General features: G+C 43.1%; 1 protein-coding gene across 1 annotated transcript in view; it reads left to right on the plus strand.

The window, feature by feature from the left end:
• aff3 (AF4/FMR2 family, member 3) overlaps positions 1 to 12934 on the plus strand; it is a 248585-nt gene that overhangs the window by 105380 nt on the left and 130271 nt on the right. The window contains exon 3 of the mRNA XM_068034420.1: positions 8660 to 8700. Within this exon, the coding sequence (XP_067890521.1) occupies positions 8660 to 8700 (41 nt within the window). The remainder of the gene's footprint in view (positions 1 to 8659; positions 8701 to 12934) is intronic.

Raw genomic sequence — 12934 nt, forward strand, 5'->3', positions numbered from 1 at the left:
ATCTGTGTTTGGTGACATCAAACATGTTGAACGGGAAATCAAAACACAAATAATTGAAGGTTGCCTCTCTAGTCCAATATGCCGAAAAGCACTCAATGAAGACAGAAAGCTGTCAGAGCTGCTGGAGTTAGCAAGATCTCTAACCTTTTCAGAGTCCAGAGCTGCTGAAGTTGAGGCTACCAACAGCAATGCCACACTTCAAGCTGAACTACTGTGAACAGTGTTCACCCCTCATGTGCCAAGCAACCACCTGCAAAGCAATGGCAGCAATCTCGCAAACAGGATTATGATTTGTCTAAGCAATGTTTCCACTATGGTGGTGCTTATCCACACCAGACAGTATGCCCTGCTGCTGGCAAACAGTGTAAAGCTTGTGGAAAACTTAACCATTTTACTCATATTTGCTACTCATCACAAAAATCAACTATGAAAACCAATACTACCGAAAGGTTGCCAGGTGGGTGTACCACACCAAAAGGGCAAGAGAATGTGGCTGATGTAAAGATAGATGACCCTGAATATACTCTTCTGGACACAGCAACCAGCCATGTGCGACAGTGACCATTGGCTGCTCGAATGTAGGTGCTTTCATTAATACAAGAGCATCTGTCAATGTCATGGGAGATAAAATGTTCAACAAACTTCAGGACTGCCCAATCCTCTGCAAATCAGGGAAATCAACAACCTTCCCCTTCAACAATAACAAATCACTGAAAGTTCTTGGGATTCTTGAAACGTCAGTCACATTCAAAGACACCAGAATGAATGCTGTATTCTATGTCATATCTTGAGAAAGTGACACTCGCATCAATTTCCACACAACAACAGTTCTGTGCATGATTGCAGTCACATACGCAGTTCCTATGCATACCAATAACGTTCTTGCTTACTGCTTCATGGATATTGACAAACAGAAGGGTGCTACATACAAGCTGCATGTAGATCCCAAGCTGCATCCAATCGTGCATCAACATAGACAAATACTATTCCATTTCAGAAAGCAGACAGAGAAGGAACTTCAGTGCTTGCTTGACCTTGACATCATTGAGAATGTTAGGGATGAACCCACCCCTTGAGTCTCACCCAGACAAGAAACCCAAGAAAGAGAACAAGATCAGAATTTGCGTCGATATGCGGTCACCAAACCAAGCAATACAACGAGAAAGACATTTGACACCGATAATTGGCGATATCATACAGAATGTGAATGGTGACAAACGTTCTGCTAGACTGGACCCCAAAGGCTATCATCAAATCGAGCTTGCAGAAGAACTGTGATATCTTACAGTGTTCTCCATTTACATCGGGCTCTTTCGATCCAAGAGGCCCAACTTTGGAGTCAACTCAGCAGCTGAGGTATTTCAGCACATGATTCAGTCTGCACTGCAAGGACTTGAGGGCATCCTGAATATCAGTGATGACATTCTCATCTACGTCGCACTGAAAGTGAACTTGAGACAAGCCTACGACATCTTAAAGAATGTAGCCTCACCCTGAACAAAGACAAGTGCCTGTTCATTGAAAACAGAATTGAATTCTTCAGTAATGTATTCAGCGGTGAAGGGGTATCATCTGATCCATGGAAAGTTGAAACCAAGGCTGCAGATCCTACAAATATGCAGAAAGTCCGGAGTCTGCTTGGGCTCATCAGTGACTGTAGTCATTTCATTCCTGATCTCGCTACGCACCCCCACCACCCCCCACGATCTAACAAAAGAGACCACCAAGTGCGAGTGGACTAAATCACACAAGCAAGCTGCACACCAGATCAAACAATTGTTGTCAGCACAAATGGCTATTTTGACCCCGAGAAAACCACCCAGCTAATACCAGATGTGAGCTTGGTTGGCTTAGATGCAATTCTCGTGCAGGAAGATAAAGCAGCTCACCCATCAATCGTTGTGGTGGCAAGCAGATTGTTAATGCTCGTAGAACAATGATATTTGCAGAGAGTGAAGCACTCTCAATCACATGGAGCATCCTACACTCTACTTGTATGGAAGCGAGTTTGAAGTGATAACCAGTCATAGGCCACTAGTGAGCATGTTCAACAATCCGCTTAGCAAGCCACCTACTCGAATAGATACTCAAACTACAGGAGTACGAGTTTTGTGTTAAGTATCAGCCAGGCAAACTTAACCCAGCGGACCACCTTTCTCGCCATCCTTTGCCGACAAGCAGTTCTACTAGTTGAGAAGAACAGACTGCTAAACAACATCTTAACTATGTGAACATAAACATGGTGCTAAAGTCGCTAAAATTAACTGACACCAAAGTAGCAACAAAACAAGATGAAGCATTGCAGTTACGTATGACAACTATGAAATCACAAAACTGGAAAGACGTGATTGAGAGAGCGAAACAAAATCACTCACATACTACAAGGTCTTCACAATGTTCCAAATAAGCTCACAGTTGGATTCACTTCTGATCTTGTTTTACGCAGCAACTGCATTGTCATTCCACAATCATTGAGAGAATGTATTGTAGAAATAGCACATGAGGGTCACAAGGGAATTGCCTAAACCAAGCAACTTCTTCGGGAAAAGGGGTGGTTCCCAGGAATTGACCACATGGTGGAGCACAAAATCAGTCAGTGTTTGCCAAGTCAAGTAACCATAATGTCAAATCTTCATGGGGTGCTCAACATGTCTGAGTTACTTGCAGAACCATGGACTGAAGTTAGCATAGATTTGGCAGATTTGCCCACTGATGAGTGCTTGCTTGTTGTCTCTGACGACTACAGCAGATCCTCAGTCGTCAAAATAGTTACGTCTACCTCAGCGAAAGCTGTCTTCCCAAAGCTTGACCAGATTTTCGCTTTGTTTAGAGTCTCTCAAATGGTGAGAGGCAACATTCAACAGCAATGAGTTCAGTAAATTCGTGAACTACCTGCGCTTCACTCAATGAAAAATCACACCCTGTTAGCTCAGAGCTAATGGAGAAGTTGAGAGATTCATGCATACCTTGAAAAAGGTGATACATAAGAACATAAGAACTAGGAGCAGGAGTAGGCAATTCAGCCCCTCGAGCCTGCTCCACAAGAATTGTATTGTTTTCTTCGCAATTACAGAATGACTCCTCATTTGGCTACTGGAAAGCCTCCAGCTACTCTCATCTTTGCACAGCCTGTATGCACACATCATCCTGAACTACTCCTCAAAGCTAATGATCAACATGTACATGAGCATGATCGAGGACAGAAAGATCATAGGAAAGCAAATGCAGAGCAAAACATAAGTACAGAACTACACCACTGAAGTCAGGAGACAAGGTGCTTGTAAAACATGGTGGTTATATTGAGAAGCAAACAACCCTCTGTTGTGACCAACAGAAAAGCATCACTGATCACTGCTAAGCGTAGTTCGCAAATCATTACAGGAAGCGTGTCATTCTTCAAAGTGTTGCAAACACCATCTGCAAGTGTTGCATCCAATCCAGACATTGACACTTCAAATGAAGCACATGATTTATATGAGACAACACCTAATGTCACACGTTGATATCCTACTCATGAGTGGTAACGTCTGCCATATTTAGCTATTATATTACAAACTGAGGTAATGTCCAAACAGAACAATATAAGCAAACAACTGAAACTCTCATTTACCAAGAAGGGGAGGGATGTAGTGTATTGTTCATTTAATATGTTGTGTATTATTTATTTGAGGCCACTGAACATGCTTGGTGTAGCATGTGCAGTGTGGCACGACAGGGAGTCGATAATAAAAGTTCAGTTTACAGCAGCAATCCAGAAGGTAGTGCTGTGTGTTTCTTCCAGATATTTACAATAGCAGATCTACAAAGTGAGATCTAACACCTACCATTGCTTTTTCGACCCACTATGTATCCATTGTAGCATGGTCACCCACCAGTGCTACGTAAATCAGGGAAATCCCACATCCCTGCTATCTGGCAAGGTCAGTGGCAGAGGTTCCCATCATGCCAATTCTACCACTTATGCATGGATCGAAGGCCCATGGATTCTTGGTAATTCACTGTCACAAATTCAAGTCTGCCATCGATACCTTATTGGGTTCAATGTTATCAGTCAGTTTGTAAACATTTGAGTATCATATTTTTATAGGATTTAAGTCAGGCTGCCCTTTGTCTACTTGTAAAATAGAATAGCCAGGTATATAAAAATTGAACAACCCCCCTCCCTCCAACCTCCACCTTACGATAAGAACTAGATAGCTGTGTCTTTTAATGTGTATTTCTTCAACCTCTGCAATATCAGACTGAGTTGACATCAGATAGAGCAAAACTTCATACAGATCATGAAGGTACTTTAGTCCACTATAAGGTTAATGTACAAAGCAATAATTATGATTAGAGTCACTTAGTTCAATCGATAGAATTTATCTCAGCAAGCTAAGAAAAATAGTGAACATGCAATGCTACCCTTCTTGAGTAAGTTGTATTTCTGACTGAAATAGACTCGCTTCTTTTCACTTTGCACTTTTAGGGAGAATTTTAACCAAATTAAGAGGGTGTGGAGGAGGGGTGGGGGGCATTGCATGGGCTGTTGGGTCAGGAGGGGGTTAAAATGTTAAAAAATCAGATTCCAAAACCAAACCTTCCTCCAACCTAATATAAAAGCAAAATACTGCGGATGCTGGAAATCTGAAACAAAAACAAGAAATGCTGGAATCACTCAGCAGGTCTGGCAGCATCTGTGGAAAGAGAAGCAGAGTTAACGTTTCGGGTCAGTGACCCTTCTTCGAAAGTTCCGAAGAAGGGTCACTGACCCGAAACGTTAACCCTTCCTCCAACCTGCTTATTTCTGGCTTTAAATGAGTGGGGAAGGTGGGCGGGAGACCAATCTGCTCCAAGGAAGTGGATTTCCAGAGCCTTGAAAAACCCGGCAGCGACATCCGGGTGAGCATTTGGCAGATCCAGGAGGTGTGCCTTTACACATCCTTCTGGATCCAGCGGCCTGCCTGAGCAGCCCCTCAGTCGGGCACCTTGCCCTGACCTACTCCACGACGCCTCCGATAATCCCCCACCACGGCCTCCGATCCTACCTGAGGCAACCAAGGCCTCATATCCACTCCCAGGCCACCAACCTCCTCCATCCCAGGCCACCAATTCTCTCCCCACCCTTCCCCCACCAAGGCCTCTGATCTTATAATCCCAAGCTCCTGACCTCCCACCATCAAGGCCTCGGATCCCTCTCCCAGGCCCACAACCTCCACCCCAAGGCCTCCAATCACCCTCCACTGAGGCCTCCAAGCCTCCAACCTCCCTTACCACCACCCACCCGGGGAACTCCAGCCCACCTGGGATCCCTCCTCTGATTGACTCCCCACCCCTTTCCCCTGCAACCGCAGCATCCTGAAACATGACACCTACATATGAAAGATAGTGACTTGGGTGTGATATCGAAATGCTGTCAGTGCCCAAAAAACTGTACCCCAGCATAAGACACAACCTCAGGGGAGTAAATGAGAGCATTGATGGGGAGAAATCTATAGAAATTTATTGAGTATAGATATTTGCAGTAAACATCTAAGCATCATTATTTGTGGTTAAAATCCTTGAATATAACACATCAGATTACCTTTGTCTCAAATATTTGACTGAGAATGTAACAATTATTCATGGAATTGTGAAATACGCTGGGCCTGTTGTCCTAAATTATTCTTGGGCTCAATTTGCTGGATCCAAGAGGCACCGGCATTCACCAGCAGAAGATCCCTTTCACCTGCACTCTGCTCTATTAGTATTGCCCTGTGAGCATACAGGGCTCTGGATTGCTGCCAATGATCATACTGGATGGGCTTAAAATCCTAGTCCTTTAATATTATTAAATATGTTTTACTTCTATAGCTAAGCCCCATGTATTATTGAGTAATAAATATAAGACCATACTAAAATTATAGAAAGTAAGTAAGCACGAGAAATGGTAGAATAATTTACACTCTTCAGGAATGAAAATTCAGTTGTGTAGTAGCTGATTTAAGATCTTATTTTTATTTTTCCATGAAGCAACATGGGATATAGCTTATGCTGTATTTTCAGGCTCACTCGTGTAATAGAAATGGCATAAATTAATCAACCACACACACGCATGCCTTCAAAAACCTACGTTTGGATGGTGATTTATTTTTTATGTAAAAGGAAGACACAGAGTAAGCACAGTTGCACTTGTGAAATAGCATTCTTAAAAATTGGGTCCGTTATCTCTTACTACTGCCTCAAAAACACATGGCATGGTCATAAAACACTGAAAGATGTATGACATAGACTAATTTGGAGCTTTCATTTAGCACATTGAAACCTGAAAGCCTGCTGATCCTGTTGCTAAGTAATTTTGCTGAAATAGGGACAGTGTAGTAGATGCAATCTGCTGGGAATGGCAAGTTGACAAATGATTGCAGTTGACAGGCAATAGAACTTGTTTCATCTAATAGACTGGGTAGAGCTGGAATCTTCCATAAATGATAAATAATTTGTATGCAGATCAATGAACTTGGCAGTAAATGTATCCATAACCCATTTCAGCAGAGACAAGCTGGGCCCTTTTTGTTGTGTTACTCCGGAGGTAGTGAAATTGAACAATTTAAATGATTTACTGTGTGTAGTTTCTCAGGTATCAATGTATGAGGCAATGAAAGTGCTTCGCTTTTGTAATTTATCAGAAGAGGGAGTCCAGGGTGCAGATTTTAGTTTAACTGCTTCATTATTATTTTAAAGTATCTGGACTGCTGTTTACAGGATCAATAAGAAGGGTACATATTGAACTCTTACCTTTAAAGCATAATCTATAGAAATGACATTAAATTAAAAAACTTTAAACCAGTAAAGTTTTTTCAGATGATTAATCTCATGACTTCAGAAATTTTGGAAACTCATAAGTGTATTACTTACCTTTTTTATTTCTCAATATGACTATTTTCAAATTAAGTTTATAGATCGTGTTACGAAAGTGCTTCCATTTTTTGTTAAATTTTTTTGAGGTTTTAGAGTTTTAAAATTGAAAAGGATTCCATAGATGCTGGACTTGGTGTTTTTTTTCTAAAAGAGATCATCAGAAGGCCTTTTGGACTTGGTTTGTAAACAACCCTTACTGGAAGTCACCTGTCTACATATAAGTACCCAGCAGGGGCTTTTGTGACCTGGGGAGGATGTTTACAGAGAAGTGACAGGTCAAGATTAATAAGAGTCAGGAGGCTTGACTCTTGGGTTTCACTTTGGACAGGGAGTTGGGATGGCATCTTTCCACGTCTCTTTTCTTCAAGAATTAGCAAGAATTTGGCCAAAGTATTTTTTTGTCTTATTTTGTAACAGAGCTCTAAAGAGAACATCTCTTTATTTTTTGGTTAACTAGTGTGTGTGTGCCTTGAATTTTATTGCAAATCGCAGTGGTGTGCTCTGATCTCAGCGGCCTGCCGCCGCGAAGCAGCCGTCGCTGAGCCAATATGCTATTTCGTGCAGGGGCTCATTTAAATGGAGGGGGCAGAGTACCCACCCCTGATGACACAGAGGGGGCGGCCACTCCAACCCTGGCAACGGCATCCAGCGCCACCGCGCAGGTGCCAGTGCTATTTTTAAAGGGCTGCGAGCCCTTAGAAGACATTTGATTTTTTTAAAGGCACATTATTTGACATTGTCCTTAAAAAATTAAATAAAAGCTGGAGCTCCCCCCCCCCACCCCGACACACACACACATACACCCCCAGTGTTTGTTTTTGGGCCTATCGAAACGAAATAAACTTTATTCCCATCCTGAACATCCCACCCCCCCCAACCTCATTACCTTTGCCCTTCAACCCCTTCCCACCATCCCATCAGCCAATACAAAGTGTTTTCCCCACAGCCCTGATAATTTCACTCCTCCCCCCCTCCCCACCAGTGTCATGCCTTGGAACTCCGAACGGAGTTCCGAAGGCACGGGAATTCTGCCCGGCGGCTGGAATATCGGCGTGGGATGGCCGCCGGGATAAGGTAAGTTAATTTGCATGTTTTTAACTTAATTTTAATATTAAATTGAAGGCTCCGCTGCACCGCGGCCTCGCCGCCGCCGGTAAATGTGGCAAGGCCTTTTCGGTGTCAGGGGTCATGGCGAGACTCTCCCGGAAGAATTTTCCGGGCCCCTCTGCCATGATACCCGATGCCAGAGGGCTAGTAAAATTCAGCCCTGTGTGTGTGTGTCTGCGAGGGGCTAAGGTAAAAAGGGAACTTTCATATCTCAATCTGTGTGCTAATGATTTGCTTCGTTACTGGTTAAGTTTTATTTTATAATGAACTGACAATTTTGTTGTTTATTAAAGAAACATGGTTAGTGTATTTTATTCTGGGATAAAGAGTAGAGTAATGATTGACCGCATCGGTAACTGGGTAAACATTTAAATATATGTTGTGACCTGTGGAGAAGTGGAACTAGAAACGACACTGCACTCCCCCCACCTCGGTCGTAATAATTGTTTATTTTGAAGTTAACATTTGCACGATACAAGGCTATAAATAGGTAGGAAATGATTCATTCATCCTCTCGGCATGCACTATAATGCCAGAGGAAGTCTTACCATCAACCTTGCTCATGATTTTTGGTATTTTTAACTAACCAAATGCATTGTTGACAAATTCAGTTTACTGTTCAACATATGATGCACAACATACTTCTGTTACAAAAGTAACTTTTTTTTTCTTTCAGCAGGTATCACAGAAGTTTGTTCTTAGGACTATTTCTGAGAGGTAATTTTTTTCGGATTTCTTCACTAAAAATACTGATAGCATTAATAATGTTAACCAAATGTAACCGTTTGAGATTTGCAGAAGTACTAATCCAGAAAGATAAAACTCAAGGTTACACTTTTTTATTCTGAGAATGTTGGTGGCTGTGTTTTTTTTATTAAGTGTTCAATATTGCCCTTATGGTGCAGATCTACTGTAACACAGAACAGAAGAACATACGTTGTAACAATTATGTCCCATGATCTCATTAGAGCCATAAGGGTAGTGTTACAACCAGGTGAGAAAGGGGTCTAGGGGTCACTCTCAGCCTTCACCTGGTTTTGACGTAACAGGGTTTAATTTTAAACACACTGTTTTTAGCTCCCCCTTGGTGAATCCTTTTTCACTGCTTTCCAATTATAAGGCAAAGAAACCAGCACAAACAGGTTTTCTTAGGTTTAAAGAACAGTTGAAATTTATAAAAGTTAAACTTAAACTCTAATTCAGTTAACATCTACGGATACACGCGTGCCCGCGCTAGCATGCATACGTGATACACACATGCAGATAGAGACAGAACAGAGCAGAAGAAATAAAGTGGAAATGTTTGAGGCAATAGCTGAAGAGTTTTTGTTACCGTTCTTCGAGCTCATTGTAGAGTCCTTGATTGTAGGTAGATCTTGCTTTTTGTTGGGGCCCAGTATTCTTCTTAAACCTTGTTTTCTGTAGGAGACTTTTCTCTCTTGGGGTTCATGTGTCTTCAGTGGATTCAGAGGCTTGTGAGAAAGAGATGGGAATAGACAGGAGAGATCTTCTCAGTCTAGGAACAAACAGTCTTTCTGCCTTCAAATTCTCTGTGGCTAGTTCAAAGAAACCCTGGAACAGCCAGTTAGTTATGTGGCCAGCTGGTCCAACAAGTTCTGGCACCTGTGGATTGCATCACCTCAGCAGGCCCTGGAATTGCTTCCCCACCCCCTCACTGTCCAGTGATCAACATCCATTGTGGGTTGAATGTGTCAGGGAATGGTCCTTTGTCTACTCAAGCACCATCTGTTAGTATGCAAAAATATTTTTTTCCAGCCATGGCTGATCTGTTCAACAAGTCATTTCCTTGCTCCAGCAACAGGTCAAAATTAATGTTCATAAGACAAAACCAATGTGCCTCATTCTTGGCAGGTGGGGGCCTGCATGACAGTAGGCACAACAGGACTGAAAAAGGATCATCAGAGACAACAGGGCCAATTTTACAAATTTATGATCCTGATGAGGAACCTTGCCTACCAGTAGCTAATATCAGGAAATCAGGGATGCTCTGCACAATTTCCCATCCGTTAAACCTTACCTGTATCTGCACATCTTGTGCCAAGTGAAGAAAAGTGGATTTAATGACATACATCCCTGGAGGCAGCTCACAGATGCCAGTTTGCGGGATTGAATAAAAGGCTGAACAGCAAAAGAGCACCTTTAGTCAATTTTTCCAAATATCCGACTGATCTGTCACAGAACATTGTTAGAGTGTAGGAAAGGTTGGTGCTTTCCTTCATAGTTGGAAATGGCACAGATGGATTCTCATTGTAAACAAGGTCTGTCAGTATTTTTTTCATGAATTCTGCTTTATAATGACGGGGATACGTTCATCAGCTAGATGCTGTTTCTCGCCTGAACAACGGGCACCCAGCAGTTGAAAATCTATAGGGACCTTGTGCACCCAATTTCCCTCTGAATCAACTTTCAATGGATGCCCAACTCTCCCACCCAAAGCAGGTGGGAGATTGTTCAAATACTCAAGTCAGGGTCCTACAATTGTTGTTGGACTCCAATTGGAACTTTTAAGGAGAGACAGGCAAAGTATGCATGGTTCACGCCAGCCCCACTTTCTGCAGGCATTAAGAGGCCAACTGGTGGTCCTTAGAAAAAAAAAAGATTTTTGTCTGGCTAGGAGGAGAGGAGTAAATCTTTGTGCCCCACAAAAAATCTTCCAGACTGCTGACAGTCCATTCTCATCTCCTCCCCACCTCAACATCTGGTTCCCTACCAAAATGTCTTGCCTACCAGCCTGCATCATATAATAGGCAGCCAGTTTTCCTACTCACTTGACCAGCAAGATGCAGTAGGACACCCATTTGGCACCTGAAGCTCATGGAGAAAATGTTAATCATGCCTGAATAATTACACCCAGCTACTGTGCTGGGCAAATGCCATAGGCAGACCGCCGAGATCTTACCCATTCAGTACCCAAACCAAGAGTCTCTCTCAATTTTTGCCAGTATATAATGGATTTTTTTTATTAATTCGCAGGATGTGGGTGTTGCTGGCAAAGCCAGCATTTATTGCCCATCTCTAATTGCCCTTAAGAAGGTGGTGATGCACCACCTTCTTGAACTGCTGCAGTCTAGGGATGGAATTCCAGGATTTTGACCCAGCAACGATGAAGGAATGGAAATATATTGCCAAGTCAGGATGGTGTGTACTTAGAGGGAAAGTTATAGCTGGTAGTGTTCCCATTGGAATAAAAACATAAAGTACTGGAAATACTCAGCAGGTCTGGCAGCATCTGTGGAAAGAGAAGCAGAGTTAACGTTTCAGGTCAGTGACCTTTCATCAAAACTGGCAAAGGTTAGAAATGTAATAGGTTTTAAGCAAGTAAAACAGGGGTGGGGGGAAAGAGAACAAAAAAGATGTGTGATAGGACAGAGGGCCAGAGAGACTAACTGGCAAGGAGGTCATGGAGCAAAGGCAAAAAGAGTGTGTTAATGGTGTGGTGAAAGACAAAGAATTAGTGAAGAGAGAGTGTTAATGACAAAATAATGAACAGCCCTCACCAAAAGCACAAGCATGAAAAACCCAGTTTAAGGCTGGTACATGGTTAAAAAAAATGACAAACCAAATAAAATCGAGTAATAATAAAAAAGAAGAGGCCAGTCATGCTCTGAAATTATTGAACTCAATGTTCAGATCAGAAGGCTGTAGAGTGCCTTATCGGAAAATGAGGTGCTGTTCCTCAAGCTTGCGTTGATGTTCACTGGAACACTGCAGTGGGCCAAGGACAGACATTTAGGCATGAGAGCAGGGGGAGTGTTGAAACGGCAAGCAACCGGAAGCTCGGGGTCATGCTTGCGACTGAGCGGAGGTGTTCTGCAAAGTGGTCACCCAATCTGCGTTTGGTCTTCCCAATGTAGAGGAGACCGCATTATGAGCAGCAAATGCAAGATACCAAATTGAAAGAATACAAGGAAATCACCACTTCACCTGGAAGGAGTGTTTGGGACCTTGGATGGTGAGGACAGAGGAGGTAAAAGGGCAGGTATTACACCTCCTGCGATTGCATGGGAAGGTGCCATGGGAAGGGGACAAGGTGTCAGGGGTAATGGAGGAGTGCACCAGGGAATGATGCCTTTGAAATGCTGACAGGAGAGGGGAGGGGAAGATGGTGGTGGCATCACGCTAGAGTTGGTGGAAATGGCAGAGGATGATCCTTTGGATGTGGAGGTTGATGGGGTGGAAAGTGAGGAAAAGGGGAACCCTGTTGCGGTTCTGGGAGGGAGGGGAAGGGGTGAGGGCAGAAGTGCGGGAAATGGGTCGGACATGGTTGAGGGCCCTGTCAACCACAGTGTGGGGCAATCCTTGGTTGAGGACAAAGGAAGACATATCAGAAGCGTTGTTGTGGAATGTTGCATGTTCAGAACCGATGCATCAGAGTCAGAGAAATTTGGAGAATGGAATGGAGTCCTTATAGGAAACAGGTTGTGAGGAAGTGTATTTGAGGTAGCTGTGGGAGTCGGTGGGCTTATAATGAATATTAGTGGACGATCTATCCCCAGATGTGGAGACAGAGAAGTCGAGGAAGGGAAGTGTCGGAGATGGACCATGTAAAGGTGAGAGAAGGGTGGAAATTGGAAGCAAAGTTGATGAAGTTTTCCAGTTCGGGGCAAGAGCAGGATATGGCACCAATACAGTTATCAATGTACCAGAAAAAGAGTTGGGGGAGGGGGCCTGAGAAGGACCGGAACAAGGAATGTTCGACATACCCCACAAAAAGACAGGCGTAACTAGGACCCATGCGGGTACACATTGCAACACCTTTTATTTGAAGGAAGTGAGTGGAGTTGAAGGAGAAGTTGTTCAATGTGAAAACAAGTTCAGCCAGGTGGAGGAGGGTGGTGGTGTCTGGGGATTGGTTTTGGAGATGCTGTTACAGAAGCCTTGGTGAGTTGCTGCATTACAGCTTGTCGATGATATGGACTGCAGCCACTAT

This window comes from Heterodontus francisci, chromosome 6 (genome assembly GCF_036365525.1).
Source record: "Heterodontus francisci isolate sHetFra1 chromosome 6, sHetFra1.hap1, whole genome shotgun sequence".
In the NCBI taxonomy this organism is placed as follows: Eukaryota; Metazoa; Chordata; class Chondrichthyes; order Heterodontiformes; family Heterodontidae; genus Heterodontus; species Heterodontus francisci.